The sequence below is a fragment of the Schistosoma haematobium genome, chromosome 3, assembly GCF_000699445.3.
Source record: "Schistosoma haematobium chromosome 3, whole genome shotgun sequence".
Classification (NCBI taxonomy): Eukaryota; Metazoa; Platyhelminthes; class Trematoda; order Strigeidida; family Schistosomatidae; genus Schistosoma; species Schistosoma haematobium.
This window is the reverse complement of record NC_067198.1, coordinates 30,461,127-30,480,805: the sequence shown is the minus strand read 5'-3', so window position 1 is coordinate 30,480,805 and position 19,679 is coordinate 30,461,127. Positions and strand designations below refer to the sequence as shown.

The 19,679-nt window shown below is 31.4% G+C and overlaps 1 protein-coding gene across 1 annotated transcript in view; it reads left to right on the top strand.

Annotated features, from left to right (window-relative positions):
* The window catches only part of MS3_00005493 (uncharacterized protein), a 58,767-nt gene that overhangs the window by 28,201 nt on the left and 10,887 nt on the right, over positions 1–19,679 (top strand). Inside the window, exons 9-11 of the mRNA XM_051213568.1 lie at positions 4,094–4,168; positions 5,278–5,360; positions 7,970–9,690. Of these exons, the coding sequence (XP_051069559.1) occupies positions 4,094–4,168; positions 5,278–5,360; positions 7,970–8,700 (889 nt within the window). The 3' untranslated portion in view covers positions 8,701–9,690. The remainder of the gene's footprint in view (positions 1–4,093; positions 4,169–5,277; positions 5,361–7,969; positions 9,691–19,679) is intronic.

Below are 19,679 nucleotides of genomic sequence, written 5' to 3'. Positions count from 1 at the left end.
CATAAAGCCAATTTTATAAATAAGTTTATTCATTTATTGTAGTAGTTGTATCAAACTACCTTAATATTAATCTCTTTCATATATCATTATTATGAGAATTTAGTTTACATAATAAATCTCAACGGTTTGCACGCGTAAGTGAACATAAAATTATTGATTCTTTGCGAAAATTCATAGAATTTCTGGGATGTATATAAACCTTGTTTCAACGAAATATGTAAATCTGATAGAGTTACGAAATGATTAAACGATTTACAGTAAGTAGAAAAATGCGATTTCAGTGAGCAATAGTGAAAAAGTTTATCCTCAAATTTGACTACAATCTAGAGTATTTATATCTTTCCTTGATCGTATAGAGTTGATGCTTCCTAGAAAAAAAGCAAGAAAAAATGTAAAAAACATCATTCATTTAGGATAAAATACTAAACAAATGAATATGCAAGTTAAAAGTATGAAAGAAACATTAATCAAATAGGCTCTATAGTTGGAATTATGACTATAGAAAGCATATATGATTGATATATGATGGTGGTTGGAGGTAGTCAACAGGAAACCCTGGACCTAAGTTTCGTGCTACTTGACACTTGTTAACAAGGTGTATCTGTATGATGATTTACCTTATATAGTCATGAGATAGCCAAATGTGACAGATTGAAATAAAAACGTATATAATTTTCGCAACTTATGGAATTCGTTCGGTTATAATGTGCTTTCTATAACTGCTGCCCGTAGCTGATGAACTCATAAAACTATAGAGCTCTAAATCATTAATTAATCACTGCTTGGATGCCTTGTTCGCCTACACCATCTATTCCAAATGTAAAAATGACCTGAGATTTCGGGGTTTTATATTAGAAATGAAATTGATTCACTGAATGAATGATTTTAATATTATTTGCATATAAGCTGAATAGTCAATCTTTGATAATTACAGATAAATACATAAAAATATAATGAGAGACATTCGGAATTTTAGGGCTATTCTATTTTTCAGTATACTTAAAATACAAATTTAGAGCTATCATCATGAACTTGTCTCATTGTTTCTATAAACTATTATGTTCGTTTGTGGTGTACGCGATTTATCTATTTTGTTATCAGCTTATCTGTGATACTATGTTTGGATATTTGGGTAAAACATGTAAATAATAATTAAAAGAGTACTTAAGTTTCAGTAACCATTTATTGCTAATGTGATATGGGTTACTTATATCCACACAAGTAGTATATAACGATGGTCAGGCATAGAATGTATTTCAGTAGAAGATCGAAAAGGAAAGAAGGGGAACGAAACACAATTGGTATGAAAATGCATGAACAATGAAATCTAAGACAATGGACCGTTATTTGCAAAAGGAACAGTGAAATTTAAGACGATGGATTGCTATTTTGCAAATTAACTATTTACTATATGATTCTCAGATTTTATTGAGATACTCTGTAATTTTGTGTCAAATATATTCGATTGTCCTTACTTGTGTTCCTGTTCATTACACTAATGCACCACAGTATAGAAATACTCAAATCGTGTTTGATTAAATTACTTTAATCCAAAGAGAGACTAAGATGTAAACTATAGTTATTCTGTTAACCAGCTTTTACTCCTAAGATGGTGAAGATTTGTAGCTCAGGTGGATGATTTTGATGGAATTTTGTTCTCTGAGCTAGATGTTTTGATCGTGGAGCTTTCATCGTTCTTCTGAACGACATCACCAGCATAAACTTCATATAGACGTTTGTGATGAAGTTTGCGCTGATGATGTCGTTCAGAAGAACGATGAAAGCTCCACGACCAAGCCATGTAGCTCAGAGAACAAAACTCCATCAAAAAATATGCTTTTACTCCTCTTTATGTTGCAATATATATATATAACTCAGTTTTACTGGGTATCTGAATCATGATGAACTTAATTTCATTATCTATTTCAGAAAAACATCAACATAAAATAATAAGATATTTTCTAAATTATTTAAACTTTGAATTCACTGTATGAAACAAACATAATTACTGATACTTTATTGTTTAATTTGGGAACAATATCCTTGAATATTAAAAGAAACCATCTGTTTTATTTTTTATTTTTTCTATATTTTCAAGGCTATTTACTGGATGATAATGTTGTCATAGCACGTATTCTTATTCAATGACTGTTTATTTAAAGGAATTTAAAGATGAAAATACTTTTCATCATTCGAATTTCCCTAAAGAGTGTTTTTTTTTCTCTTTTGTGTCATATGTATATGAGAAATCAGACAATTTTTAATGTATAATAAATATGTTGAACATTGTAATTAGGACATACGTTTCTATGTATCATTATTACAAATGAACTTGATAATTTGATATATTCAAATAACGAACGATTATTATCATTATTATCAGAAAGGAGAGTATAAGAAAGTTTTTCCATTCTTTAAAGTTAATGTCTTAAATAAAGATGAATATAATTTGTAAATTTTATATTAGTTAATTAGATAGATAGTTAAGTGAAACTATAATAAGTTAATCTATTTAAATCGGTACATTTATAGTAAATTAATACAATGTTAAACTATCTTATGATAGAAATGTATTCAGAAGGGTAATTAAAGTAGTAACAATAGAAGAATATAAATGTAAATAAACAACTAAACAAACAAACAAACAAACGAAAAAAATGTGAAGAAAAGATAAACAACATAGAAATTAATATTTTTCTACGATTATTATTGAAAAAAATTTTGAAAGTAAAGAAATAGTTCTGAATGAAAAACGGAGAAGAATATTTATAGATTGGTACTTTAGGTTTAACATATCACCAAAATAAAATAAAAGGACTAGAATAAATTTTGAAATGATGCGAAGTTCTGTTATATTCCGACGAGTACTATGAGTGGTGACTCTTAATAACTTGTAGTGTCGGTTATTATATTAAGCCCATGTATCTTATTCTAGCTTCCGGACAGCTCAATCTATTCATTCTACTCGAGTCACATTCCGACCTTGTTAATTATTCGCTTATCAATCTTGACTGTTTTTATATGAGCGCGTAGGTGTGTGTACACTTCTCATCCCATGTCTTTAACTTACTTTTGTGTAACTTAGACATAAGCGAACAATATTGTTTTCGATTAGATCCTCATCAGGCTTTACTCTAATATACAGTAATATTTATATGCATATACGAAATTATTAAACCAATCAAGGTAGTTTATAAGTCAGTGATAACAATGGAAAAGATTACATAATAAGTAAAATGTGAAAAGTACAAATTGATGGTGTGACAACAGGTGCATTAGTTTTGATAAGCAATAATAATAAAGGTTCAAATCAATATGGGAATATTTCAAATTTTTGTGTAACTATAAATATTCATTAACGCTCGGTTAAATGGGAGTTGGCTTACCCGCCATCTCCACCGCTCGCCGTTTCTCATCTCTTTATTCGATTCGCTTCATATACAAAATATATGTATTCAAAAGTCCATTCTCGTTATTTGACTTATCTAAATCCGTTACTGACTAACGCGATTAAAGTCGATGATTATTTACGAGGGTAGGCGACATATATATTTCAACAATAATCATCATTACGACCTGCTTGGAGTCAGATCTCGGGCCACTAAAGCGGAGAGCCCTTTCGACAACATCGTTCGGTCTACATGACGACAAAATTAAGGGCCCCACAAAAAAAACTTTATGAATCAATATAATATTTGAGAACTGTTAAGTTAACATAAAAATATCAGAATAATGCATTTCCAACAATAAAGAATGGTAAGTAGCTGAAACTAATCAAATTTTGTTACATCCTATTGTCCAAAATAGAAAAGAAGACTTGATTTTTCATCAAAAGTAAAATATCTTTGTCAACGGTTGCAACTAACTTGCTCAAAATCATTTCTTAAATATGCAGATTAAATTACCTGACTATACTTACAATGTAGGATTTATTTATACCTAACAACTGAAATAAGGAAACAAAAATATATTTCATACAGAATAAGACGTGTCTGCTCTAGGGGTTTCTAATTACATTTGATTTTAATCATCAATAAATATATATTTGGTTTAAGATACATTAAAATTTATCAAATTAATATTCTTATTGTAGAGAATGTTTAGCGCTCAAAGATCCAGACTGCTATTGGAATAAAATGTTGAAAAAATGTGACACTAATTCAGAAGGGTAAGTTAAATTAATAAAGTTTACATCTCATATAATACATTAATTAGACTTGATTTAACCTTTTTAATAAAAAAATATACAAGTGAATAAAACTATCCAAGAAGTGTATGAATAAATTCATTCTTAATTCTCTTAAAATCCGAATGAAATAACCGATATTTGGCAACAACAAGTATGCAGTGTGACCATGACTATCTGTTCTATCTAAAGCTTAGTTCCTTATATACCGCGTATAACTTGAGCACTCCAACGCTAGAACTCTCTAAGTCGCAAATGAGAAGATAGAAGACAAGTGAAAATAATGCTATTCCAAATAGTGTCAATTATGGTGCATAGTCATCATTATGCTTCTCAAATCCACATACAGAGGGTTTTAAGCATCTGTTCAATAGGGAAGCTCTATGTAGGGATTCTGGAAATGATTGAATGGCATATCTTTGGCTCTTTCTGACTTACTTAAAGTTTCCGCGAGTTCACCCGTGAACTGTCCTTACACTATCACTTTTACAGACAAACCGTGATGGTATTATATTTTTTACATGGGTAGTAAAGTGGACACTTAATCATTTAAGTGGCAAGATTTTGATAATTAGGTTGAATCTTTAGAGATCGCTTCACGCAACTCAAAATTTCCATCTGTTTAGTATTACTTGATTATATATAATATTTTTGACATTAAGCAGTGTAAATAATTTCAATGTAACTGAATGCACTAATTAATCATTTAGTTAAAGATGATAATGATAGTATTCAAATACTATATTTTATTACATAATTCTTACTCTAAGGGTGTATGACCAGTCGTCGTCAATATTCAACGAATAGCACAGATTTAATAGTTGGGTTTATGAGCCAGTTAAGGTTAGACTACCATGGAACACCCGAAAGCACTGGACGTCTGCTTCGTCTTAGTGTGGAACTCCTCAGAAGTGTGCATCCATGGTCCCGCTCGCGAGATTCGAACTCAGGTCCTTCGGTCTCGCACGCGACTGCAGATGTTAAATAAATACACCCATGTATCTCATTTTGTATGTAACTCAGAATGAATTATTTTTAGACGTAAAATTTGACTGCATATTTATTTATATATTATCTGTTTTTCTTCCAAGGTTAAGTAATATTCTGACTGGTTTTCACAAGGACTGTGGGGAATCAAATGACGCCGAATTGAAAAATCCTGAAAATTCCAAAAGTGAGTCAAATCAAATACAGATTTGTTGTCTAACAAGTTATTAAGAACAGTCGCTTACACTAACTACACCAATATACTAACCTGTTAATTTGAACAAGGTTAGTGTAGAGAATCTTATGTAGATTTAAAGCATATGATGTTTCTTTGTAAGAATTGAGATTTGTCGGTTACAGTTTAAAATTTTAACGCAATTTAACAAATCTCATTCAACGTATTCTTCTGGGAAAAATGAAAACATAAACTATAGTATTCAAAAAGTGTTGGGGTGATCCAGAAAATTTCTTCCAAAAGACAAGCAAGCATCAGAAAACACTAAGAAGCGTTTCATCCAATCAGCGTTCACTTGAAGTCTTAGCCAAAAATATCAAGGTAGCGAAACGTCACATGCAGAGACTCTGATTGGCTGGCCGCTAAACTGCTACTATGTTTAGTAGCATTCCGGAATCTTCTAGCAACACAAGGACATTTAAAATATTATAAAAACCCTGTATTTTCTGCATTAAAATGAACCTTGGAGTAAACTGCTTCTCGCGTACTTAGCGTCTTCTCTCTCGTGTTCAGGTCGCTGTATAGTTCTAGTTTGGGGATTACAGAACAGCTTAGAAGACGAATATAGCGTTCAATCCGTAAGACTCATCAAAAAATTTGAAAAACCAGATTTTAAAAACTTCACTAAGTACTATTTTATTTAATGACAAGATTGCCATCTCCATCCAATTTGAAATACCTTCTAAGTTTTTGCCTTAAGTAACTACATTTTTAAAGAAATAAATTCACATACGGTTTATGTAACATGATCAATAATCTTCCCTACTTACGAAAACTTTCCTATTGAAATATAACCAATTTATAAGGTTGAAACAATCGTGTTTCTACAGACTTTGAGGTGAAGTTAAGATGTTTAGTATCCTCTGGAATGTTACAGTAGTTTTGGTCTTCTACAGTATTTATTCAACCACAAAAATAACCAGAGCAAAGGCAATTTAGCGATAATCTAATGCACCATACGCTAAACAGAACTTTTAACGTTATTATATTCTTTATTATGGAGTTCAGGTACACAGTCAGATTTATTTAAAACTAATTTCAAAAATATTTTTAAAGGTTTTATTTATTACCAATTAGTCAGTATACACTTTGATCAAATACAGTGTAAATGTCGAGATGTTAATAATTGAATTTATAAGTCAAATAAGGCTAGAATACCATGGAAAATTTGGAAGCAATGGACGGCCCCTTTTGTCCTAGTATGGGTCGGTTGAAGTTATGCATTAACACCGTTGAATGCTGGCTCAGTAGTCTAGCGGTTAAGCATTCGCGCACGAGACTGACAGGTCCTGGGTTCGAATCCTGCGATTGGGATAGTGGGTGAGCATTTCTGAGGAGTCCCATACTAGGACGAGATAACCTTCCAGTGCTTTCAGGTTTTACATAGTGAGATAGCTTTAATTAAGTTATGAATTTAGCTATTTAATTACTATAATATCCACAAAACCCCTATCAGTTAAAATATTTTAACTCAATAGAAAGTATTTTAACTTAAATGTCAAGAGGAAGCATTTTACATTTAACAGGAGTATAGTGAAATGAATATTTTTAAAGTTTTATCTGTGTGACTCTATTGATAAGTGTTCTCTAGAATAGGTTTGCAATTAAATTGAGATTGTACAATGATTATAAGTCTCTACATTCAAAACATGTTCACATGTTTTAAATAAAAAATATAGGTAAATAACTACTGACATAGAAAACAATCATCCCATTACATTTAACGAACGACTTATTCAAAGCCGAATACCTTTATTACTGTGCAGAAGTTTTCATCAAATTATATTTTACCATCGATTGACATTTAGTATCTAGTATCACATTAAATAGAAGATTAAAAATTCATTACTCCTTGTAATTTCAATTACACAAGGTGATTTATACAAGTAGAATTGTTCTATGATTACTTGCATGTCAACAGTAAACGATCAGGTCGGAATAATTAGTACTGTGTTATCTAATGTTAATGATAACACAATACTATCTATCAAGTACCAATCTGGTCACTTGTCTATTGTTTTAAAATTAAGTGATCGGATTTAATTAATCGTAGAAATATAACCTTTTATACAAGGTCTTTAAGTACATACATTTATTTTTATAGCTTGATACTATGAAATGACTTTACATACACAACTACCGAAGATAAAAGAACACTGGATAGCTGTTTCTTCTTAACATTAGACTTTTCAGAAGTGGGCATCGAAGACCCAAATGGGGGTCAAACTCAGAATCATCAGGCCTCTAAGCTGGAATTCACTGTCTTTTAATTCGTAATTCAATCAATTTAGATTACCATACGTGTTGCAAAAGATTTTATTATATATCCGTTGGCCTACATTTAGTTGAAACGATAAAGTTAATATTATCTAATTGCTTTAGCATGATTCTGCAAATATTATTCGATTCTCTTGAAAGGAGTATAAAATGAATGATACATTAATTTAAACATATTTGCATAACCGTCCAATGACGGCTAAAATATAACAAATTGAAAAGAGTTTCGAAATTTCTCTAATTTATTACTGTTTTGATTATTTCCCTTTTTATTTTAAATTAAGATTCAGATCGCCTGAGAAAATTAGATCTACTTAAAGTTCCGATTGATCTAGTAGCCAGAGGAAAATTTTCTACTGGATTATTATATCCAATTCAAAATATCTGGAAATTGTTGTTTTCTGGATTTGTCGGTATAATCATTGGTTTAATCATAGGTGTAGCACTTCTTATTATCAGAAAAAAGTGTTTGAAATTGTCACATTCTCGTATCAACAAACTATCAATTACAAATAACGAAACTACTACAGATGAATCATTTAAACAAATACATAATTTTACTAATAATCAAAATAACTTTCCAATTAATCAATCTAAACAACTACATGACATTTCAACTTCTCATCTTAAATTTGTAACCAATTCAAGTATACCTATTATAGATAATCATGAAATGATTTTATCTCAATTCAGTAACACAATAGATCCTTGTGATCATCAAATAATCATAGAATCAATTCATAAAAATAATGATATAGAATTATTGACTTCACCTAAACAAACGATCACTACTAATTTATCATTTGAAGAAGATCAAATCAATAGATTACATCTAAATTCGAATAAAATAAAAAATTCTTTTACAAATTATTCATCATCTAACATGAATAATGATAGAAAAACCATAGAGATTACTGATAATCTTATTAGTTCTAATAATACTATTGGTTATAATTACAATGTTGATTTGAGAAAATGCAAAAAATCAGAACTATCCACATTTTTAACATCATAAACATTAAACTACAATTCAATGTTCATATTTGCATTTCCTTTATTTCTTTTTCTCTTATTTGAATTTAAATCTTTCTTGTACATAATTGATGAATGTCCATACTGGATTAAAACATGATATAAAAGCATTTGCATTTTGTATTCTATGATACCCGTATATTTTATGTGTATCCGCTTAATAATTTTATTTTAAAAATAAAAGAGAAAATAATAATGAGTAATTATTTAATTTCAATGTTTATTCTTCCCCCATCAATGAGAATTGTACCATAGATACATGTAATAACTTTGTAATGAACAAGAACATAAGTGGGGGACAATCGAATGTATTTGACAGAAAATTATAAAACTTGTTAATAAAATCTAACAATCATATGGTAAATGCTTAATTTGCAAAATGTTATTTATTCTCGAATCCATTTTTTTGTGATACAGTCCTTCGTATCTTTCTAAAGACATACATTTTCCATATAACTATATATACGAATGTACAGCTTAAGTAAATGATTTAATCGAAAAGGAAATATTCTTCGCTGATTTCTCTTTTTCTTATTCAATGACACTATGGGTTATTTTAATTATCTGTATCAACTGTCTTAAAATGACTTAGACTTCATTGTTATTGCATTTTTATACAAATTGAGTTCTGTTTCCATTCTTTACTGTTTGATCCTTTTGTCGCTTTGCTGCCGGACATTCCATTCCTGACTAAAGTCATATACTACTTATATCAATATAAGTAACACACACCATAACTTTATTGAATATTTATTCATCTAGTATATATATATATAATGTTTTGTCTCAGGGTACTATGCCGAATCAATTGTTTATAGCTTATTTGTTTATTAATAAAAATGACAAATGTAACGCAATCATTTATTTTTTCATTCTAAAATGTGTTCGTTTATTCTTAGAAACTCAATTTTCCTCATCTATTTTTCTTCAAAAACAAACAAACAATAAAGAACAAGCTTGAACTAAACTAAATGTAAGCTTCAGTAAATTTGGTTTTCTTATTAATGTATGTCATTATTGTTCATGCTATGAATGTAATGCTTACAGTTTTATTTAATGATATGATTATCATTTCGAATGGTAATAATAATAATTATTATTATCACTATGTATTATTAAGACATCAGGTGTTATTTCACGTTTTATTATGCTAAATGTCTTTATGTAAGGCAAAAAAAGACGTTCGCATTTGTCAGTTATCTACTTTTTAGAAAAAATTTTACTTTTACATATTATGTAACTGTAATATTATATTTTTTTCCTCATTGTATTATATTGATACATGTATTTAACTGTTATGGTTTGATTTCCTACGGTCATAGTTATATAACTGAAAGATTTATTTGGATCCATTTAGTTTACCTCGATTAAATTACTTCGAAATGTGATAAATAAATGTATAAGGAATTATCAGAAGAAGTTTTGTGGAGATTTTAGAAATGTCACTGATTGAAATCATGAGTTAATTAAAGCTAGGCCACCATGGAAAACTTGTAAGCACTGGAAGGCCGTTTCGTCCTAGTATGGGACTCCTCAGCAGTGTGTATCCACGAATTATTTAACCAAAAATGGTGAAATTTATTATGTGTATCATTAAAAAAACATTTGAAATTCTAATTAATTAGGGAAATATCATCGTGGATTACGATTTAATGATGTAGTTTATAGGTTGTTTTATCACATTATATCATAATGATTAAGACGTTTTAGAGTATCTTATGTAATGAAGTAAATTAAAATTTTGTTATGAAACTAACAATTTTATAATTTAAGTATATACGAGCATATTGAAAATTAACCTCGTTGATTCACTGTTAAAATTTATTTCATGGTAATCATGTGGTGTACGCCACTTATAAGTAGTATGTAACATCAGTCAGAAGTAGGATGTCTAGCAGCAGAAGGAATAAAAGGTCTAATCGAAGAAAACAGAAAGGAATTGTGATGTATAAGAATTATAGATAATGTGATGGACAATTAATAAAAGATTTGTAAATGAAGAATTCAATATATGGTCCTCATATTTTACCACGACATTCTGCAATTTTGTATTAAATAGAAAACTGGTTATTCTACACCTGAGTTCTCGTTCACTGCGATCGTACAAAGTATGTGTTAGCAAACATTGTACTGATCAAACAAATAAAATAATTCAAATATTCATTAATCCAACTGATTATAAATAATTTTTAAACAATAGTAGCAAAATATTGGAAGTGTTCATGGACTATATGAACTAACATATACTCTTAGGTTTCTCTGCTACTTCAACAGAAAACAGTATGATTAACATTAATACATATATATAAAAACAAATTATGTTGGAAAATAGAACTCTTTGGTTTGTAGTGTTTTTATCTCAAAACAATAAACAAATTATGTAACTTAGGTATATCAGAGAAGAGCCTAATTTAGCTTAGGTCATGAGTTTAAATTAGTGATCAAAAGTAGTGAAAGATTCCTCAGTTATGATAGGGGGTATTAATTGAAAACCATTCGTCGTGGATGCGCACTGCTGAGGAGTCTCATAATAGGACAAAACGGCCGTCCAGTACTTTCAGGTTTTCCATGGTGGTCTAGCTTCAATTGACTCATGATCTCAACTGTTGAAGTTTGTAAGTATTGAAATAAAAATTACATTGTGCACACATGAAGTAACTACTCAATCATCCGATAGTAAATTATTTCAACAACGTGATTTAAATGTAAAAAGTTAATGTTATACCTAATATTACGTTATGTATAAGTTTATATGAAATAGTTAAGAAACAGTGAAATAACATGAATGCTAAATACTTCGCTCACAATTTGACTTAGTAGGTAATTATAAAAATAGTTGAATGAGATAATTTTGAATGATTAAAGTACAGAAATGAGGAAAATATGTAAGTCATTTATATTTGTACACTCTAAAACTGTGATACATATAGAGTTAGTAAATTTGAGGTTATTCAAAGTAAAAGAAACTGCTACATGTGGTCTTTAAACTCAAAGTTTCAGTTGTTTGGTCTAGATAATTATTCCTTACATCAATTCAAGGACTGTGAATTTAATCACATTTATCATACTGTATTCCAAAACTAGAACTAATACGCTCGTGATAGGCTGATATCGGGTTGTTTCTTATTACTAACATCAATAGATGCGCTCAAATTGAATAAAAATTATAATTGTAGAACATGTTGAGAATCTATTGAAAAGAATATATTTTATTTGCTTTGTTGTAAATAGGCTTTTGTAAATTAATTAATTTATGTAATCTGGTTAATTCTAAGTTTTACTGCCAATTAACATACCTCTATTTATGTTTTTAACTTCTAACTTATGATTAATTAGGTCAGTAAATCTGAAAAAGTTAGTTTTATACTTTTATTTCTGAGTACCGTTGGTTTTATGAAGAAAAGATTTAATTCCCTGTTTACGGATGCTAAATACTTATTTTCTGAAGGTAAATAGATAATTGTAATTCCAAATGTTAAGGATAGCCATCAGCTTACTAATAAAAAGAATACAAAACAATAAGGCAATTTTAAACGTTTGTATTTGACTCATTAACTCGTACACATTGAATATACTTTATAGTTATTTCTATCATCTACTTATGATTGAACGCTTGTATTGGAAAGATATAAGCACTATATGCTCGATATTTCCTAAATAACTTATTTATTTTCCAGTATAATATATTTATGGACGCAATGTATTCATAGTTAGAAACCACAATGTTAAGAACAGTGAAAAGTGTCTAGTTTATTTCAAGCTTTTGATTGAGATCTTGAACCGATTGATGTTAGACCATCTTTGGAAACCTGGAAGCACTGGACGGCAGTTTTGTCCCATCGTGGGACTACTCAGTAGTGCGCATCCACGATCCCGCTCAAGGGATTCGAACCCAAAGCCTTCAGTCTCGCGCGCGAACGCTTATTTCAAGCTATTATAAAACACATCCTACAAATGTATGTTTGAAAACAAATTAGTTCTCATCCTTATATAGTCCATAGATAAGCTATTCAACTTTCATTTCTGAATTTTATTTGCCAGAGTTCTCTTATGTAAGAACAATAAAAGTACTATATATATTTGATGAAAGGAAATAAAGATTCAAATTATTCAGCTTATGCGATCCAAATACTTGATAATTGTAGGATGAACTTTCATCGGTTGTTCCTTGAGATTTATCACAGACTCCTGAATTGAATATGAGACTTTAAAATAGAATTGTAAAATTTGAGAATGAAATCTTGTTCAATTCAGGACTACATTGATCAGTCTCATGTTAACATATGTGAATCCTGTGCGTATTGCCTCGATATAGCCTTAAGTCACAAGCTTTTTAAACAAAGATAGATAGTGGCTAGCAGTGGAATCCAGGACGCCCGTTTCGTCCTATGTGGGACTGGTCAGCTGGATGTACTTGCATCCCAGGGTTGATCTTCACTCCGGGACCCAAATAGAACGAAACGCGCGTCCTGGATTCCACTGCTAGTCACTATCCATCTTTGCTCAAATCACACAACACTGAAGAAAGGAGGTCTGGTTTCAAAATTTCAAAAATGTTTGAATTGTTTTTATTGTTTGTAGTTTTAATAAACCTTTGAAAACTAGTAAAATGTAAGAGATGAATAAAAGTTATGATCAGGATGAGGGTTTAGGAAAATCGTAGTGATTTAATGGTTGAATCCATGAGTCGATTTAAGCTAGACCACCATGAAAAACCTGAAAACACTGAACGGCCGTTTTGTTCTTGTATGGGACTCCCAAGCAGTGCGCACTCACGATCCTGCATGGGGAATTCGAACCCTGGACCTTAGATCTCGTGCGTGAACGCTTAATCTCTAGACCACTGAACCGTCTGTCATTCAACGATGTTAATGTTTAACTTCAACCAATCCACGATATTGCGCGACCATCCACCATTGTCTTCAATATGTAACTGTCTCATAATAGACACACTTTGAATCCACTAGTCACGTCTACTTACTAGAACTCAAAGAAAAACATCTTTATAACATAGTATTTTAGTTTCATTACAGTTTATGTTCACTTGTCTTATGAACTAAGCTACAAATCGTAGATGATAATACTTACTGACAAAAATCTTATTTAGTCGTAAATTATTTGAAATGAGTAGGTACATTTAAAAGTCAAAGAAAATAATTGAGTGGTATACTTAGAAACACTTTTACATATATACGCATATTTCTAGTAAAGTGTTGTTAGCCAGAAAGTACACCGCTTTGTTATTATTAATAAATATCATTGAAAGTACAATGTCTAGATTATTTATTCATATACTTGAAATGACATTTGTATTTAATTGTTTGGTTTTCTTACATGTTGATTCAATATAACAACCGTAGTTAAGTGAAATTTTAAAAAAACACAACAAAGACTCTTAGACCAAATTATGTTGAATAGTTACTACACTTACTTTTTTTCTGGTTAATGTTTTTTTAGCGAGTTAATTTCCTACGGGATGGGTTCGCTATCCCCATGCCCAACCCTCCTCCTTTATCCGGGCTTGGGACCGGCAGTAGCCTCCGGAGGGACTTCAGGCGGAGTCAGAAATGTTAAATTATGTCAAATTATTTTTAGCTTTATCGGAAAAAAATCTAAGAAATAAATCTTGATCTCAATATATTAAGTAGGATATTTGTCATGAATATTTGGAAATTTAACAAAATACTGATTTTATACAAATTGTACGCTTTATCATTTTAAAAAGAGCAAGAACAAAGATTTTAACACAATGGCATGAATTTATTATATTTCGTTGGTTCGCCCTAGTTGTTTACAATCTGTGATGTTTGAATTCATAATTACACAATGGGTTTAAATTATTTACACGAAAGGCTTTGGTTGGAAGTTGTATTGAAGACACATAATTTACACCTTTATTATACTATACTGATTTATCTTCAGTATAACTTCCAACCAAACCCATTATGTAATTAAGATTTTAAATATCACAGGCTGTAAGTAGATAACAAGAACTAGCGAACTAGAATGAATTCATGTTATTTTGCTAAAATCTTTGTACTTGCTCTTTAAAAAGAACGACTGATTACTATCTAAGAATCTCCTTTCATCGCGGATTCTTCAAATACTTTGGTTTATCAATTAAATATCTATAGCCTAATCGCTAGGAACAAATTTCTGTTGGTAACATCAAATAATTTGATTACCGTTTATTTTCTTTACTCATTACCTAATTGAATTGAAAATACAACTACCATATGATTAATTAATGAGTAAGCTTGTTGCTTCAAGTTATTTTGTCATTGGATTAACAGAATGAATAATAATGTTAAAGTATTTATGTGAATACCAAAACGGGAACTATTAAATAGATAATATTCAGACAATGGTAAAAATAACTGTGTTCTTATTCATCATAAAAAGCGATTCGAATTGCAATTGTATTAGAAGTTTTAGTGGATTTACTTCTATATTCGTCAACGAATACGTTTAGTTACGTATTTATGGAAGATTAAGTGTTAACGATTCTAAGTATATTAATTAAAAAACTTATGAAACGGTTCTAAATCAAAATGCAAATAGGTTGATTTTAGATCATTTTCTGTTTAGAATATTATAGTAATCATGTAAAGTTATCAAGAAAATATTGTTTTTTTCACAAGTACATGATTATTATGACTGGAATAATGAACGTCATATATAGTTTACAGTCAAAACAGATGAAACTAAAAAAATGACGAAACGTCACCCATTCTTGTTCAAAAATGATTCTTCATCTATAATCAAGATAACTAACTTACTTACTGAGGTCTGTTTCTCCTCATAGAGCAGCATACACCACCCAACAGCATTCTCCATCCAACTCTATATCGGACAACACTTCACAGTTCAATCCACATGCTATTCATCTCTTTCATGTCTGCTAACAATTCCGATACAGTGTATAATTTTGCCTTACACATTCCCGTTTACCTTCAGCATTCCAGATTAACACATGCCTCATCATGCAGTTTAGTGAGTTCCGTAATGCACGTCCTATCCACTTCCATCCTCTTCTCCTAATTCATTCTTCAGATGGAAGCTGGTTCATTGTCTCCCACAGTACGTTGTTGTTGATAGTATCCGGTCAACGGATATTGAATATCTTGTAGAGACAAATGTTTATAAATACTTGTTCCATTTTGAAGATGACTGTAATAGTTCTCCAAGCTTCAGCTCCATACAGTAGAACTGACTTGATGTTCGTATTAAAGATTGTGACTCCGATGTCGGTTGGTAGTTGTGATTGAGTTCCATATGCTCCTCAAATGTATGAATGATTTCCTCACTTTGCCAATCTTCGCCTTTACGCTTGCATCGGATCCTCCGTGTTCATCGACGATGCTGACCATGTCACTTATATGTAAGTGCCCATCTCTTCCAGGGTTTGTTCTTCAAGTGTGATTGAATTGGTGTTCTTCGTGTTGTATTTGAGGATCTTGTTTTACCCATGTGTATGATGTGCCCTAATGATATGGAGGTTTTTGACACACTGTTTGTCTTCACCTGCATTTAATCATGTGTATGGGATAGAAGGACTAGGTCATCTGTGAAGTCAAAATCAACTAGTTGCAAGCAAGCTGTTCATTGTATTCCGTGCATTCTTTCAGATGTGGTGGTATTCATAATCCAATAGACCACCAGAAGAAAGAGGAAGGAGGATTAATGAGCCTTCACTATCACACCGGTCCTCACTTGAAATGTGTCCGTCAGCTGTCGTTCATGCACCACATTGTATTGTACTCCATCGTATAAATTCCTTATGATATTGACGATCTTCTCAGGCACACCGTAGGGTTAAAGAATGTTTCCTAATATTCTCCTATCCACACTGTCAGTTGCTTTATCCCATTCAAGAAAATTGATGTATAGTGACGAGTCCCATTTGATTGATTGTTCAACGACGATCCGAAGCGTCGCGTGTTGGTCTGTGAACGACCGATCCTTATGGAATCCAGCCCGTTGATCTCGAAGCTGTGCGCCTGCCGAATCTTTCATTCGGTTCAGCAATACTTTTGGAAATCTCTCCTGGCACCGATAGTAGTGTGTTGTCTTTGTAGTTCTCACTTTTGCTCAGATATCCTTTGTTTGGTAGCTTAATGAGATGTCTTTCATTCTAGTCTGTCAGTGGCACATGTTTTTCCTCCCATATCTTGCCGAATAGAGCGTGGAGAATGTTTGCATTTACTTCTATTTCTAACTTCAGTGCTTGATTTGGTATATTGTCAGGTCGTGTTGCTTTCCTTCTGTTGATTTCTCTGGTGGCCATCTTGATTTCTCCGAACTCTGGTGGAGTGACATCTATAGGAAGGTCTATGCGTGCTGCTTGGATATATTTTGGGTTCAGTAAAGCTGGTTCATTCATGAATATTTAGAAGGAAGTCTGTAATGAAATTTTGTAATGCCGTTTCCTCAGTTGTCCAGTGTTTATTAGCTTTATTTACATATTGTCTACCACCAGGTGGTGACCTGAAGCTCCTCTCCTGGTACTCACATTTTAAGCTGATATTTTGCTTTTTTTTCTTCATGAAAATATGAACTATCTGGTTCCCCATCGTATGATCCGGTTAGACTAACTTGGCTTTGTGTATGGGTTTGTGGGGGAATATTGTGCCGCCTAAAACCAATTTGTTGAATAGACATAGGTTCTCAGATCTGTCACCAATCTCGTTATTTTCTCCATGTCCATGTCATCACATGATATCATCAGGTGTTGTGCATTCTGACATTGGCGTTTAGGTCTCCCATTATGATGGTCATGTCGTTTCCTGAGCACTTCACTATGATCGATTGCAGCCTCTCACAAAACTTATCTTTATCGTCGTCGTCGTTATCATTGGTTAGTGCATAACATCCGACAACATTCATTATGATTCACTCTTTGTTTGCTTTAAAGGATGATTTTTGATCCATGAAATTCCCATTCTATATGTGCTTTACGTGCTTCTTTGGACAGTTTAGTCGCCCGATATCTGACTCCAGGTAGATCGTTTGCTCAACTGTTATTTTAATGTAGATGTAGTCAATAATCATCAACTTAAATCACGTAGGTGAATTACAGATTTAAACATGTCAAATATGAGAATGGATTTTGAATACGTATATTTTGTATTCATTGGTCTCAATAAACAATCGGGGAGACGGAGCGAAAGAAGCTTATAGGAAAGAGAGGAACGAAATGGAATGACACGCAGTGGAGAAGTCATGTGAGCCTACTTGAATTAAACAAGTCTTAATCGATATTTATAGTCAGACAAAAATGAGTTACAGACATGTGATGAATAAGATAGGAAATGCACACGTATTCGCTTACATAAAAACAGTCAAGGTTGATAAGCGGATAATTAACATCAAAATGTGACTTAAGAAGAATGAATAGATTGACCTGTCCGGAAGCTAGAATAAGCTATATGGGCTTAACATAGCAATCAACACTAAAAGAGCATCAAAGCAACTCGCAGAGTGTGTGGAGCATTTTCATCTTCGTGACCAGCAGCATCTCTCCCGCATCTAACACTTTGTGTTCAGCTTGAGTCCAACAGGTTTCACTGATTCTGCAAATCGTTGCTATTTGACTGATAATTTTAGTTTCCTATATTTTCCGGAAATATCATGTACTTATTTTAATTGTTGCTCTGGTTGTTAGAAGGGGCATCGATCTCATAACTTCTGAAGAATCTCGGCTTTTACCTTGAGTCGTCATAGTCCTTATGATTGATGATCGTTCAACTCTCAGTTCAGAGTCTAAATTATTCCAGTTAACGCTTTTAAGCATTGTTGTTTTCCATGGGATGGGGTTGCCGACCTGGTACCCAACCCTCCTTCTTAACCCAGTCTTAGGACCGTCAGTAACCCTAGAAGAGCTATGAGCGGAGTTTTTCACAACTAGCTACAGTTAAAAATATTTTAAAAGTTTAAAAAAGTAATTATGAAAAGGTAGCCCTATCAGGGTGTGGATATGTCACTCATGATAGATCACATTTTGGCTGTGAATATCAAGAGCAGGATTATGGTTGTTACTTCGTTCTATATCGTTAAATAAGCTTTTATACACTAAATCAATACTAATACACTCTAAATATCACTAATTAAGTAGATATTCAATGTGAAGCGTAAACCATAATTATCAAAAAGCTTTGAAGTACGACAGTAATGATCATTTGCATATTTATATTAAATATGTCTTTTTCTAAAAACTGGGACCTCATATAGATTCATTAATAGGAGGAAAAGTTTAACTGCTATTTAATTCTAATACACTATTCTGAAGATGGTTATTCAGTGATTCTTTAGTAGATGTTACTATTATTTTCATTTTTCATTCTTACCATAAAAAGTATGATAGAACGATGTCTTTAGTACAGATTCAAGTAGAAATTATGCTACCTCTGCAGGTATGATCAATAAAGCGAGCTAAATAATAAATCACTCACAATATTAAATTTTATTTGTTACATCACGAAAACCAATATAAAGTGAGAATATAATAAGAAGCGCGTTCAACTTTAAAGAAAAAAACTTATAAAATCTCCTACATTAATCATTCAATAGAATATAATTTTAGTATTAAGGGCAGAGAAATACTTCTTGTTATTATTACCAGAGGTTTTTACTTTTACTTGTCATTCGGCTTCTTCAAATGTTTTGGAATGTCGATTTCGTGTTAAAATCTAATTGAGTTTACTTAGATATCGATACATTTATACTTCACTATGGTTGAGCTACTTTTGAAATGAAGAAACAAGCTACACTTACATTTATTAAAACCACTTTTTTTCAGTTGAATCACATAGTTTTTATTATTTTATATAGCCTAATGAAATTGTAAGTTTTATTTTAGATTATACCGAAAGTAATAATATGTATAGAGAGCCCTGTATGCTCATTCATAATTTAATAAGTCATACTGTTTTGATAGCACATTATCTACTTCATTTTGATGGA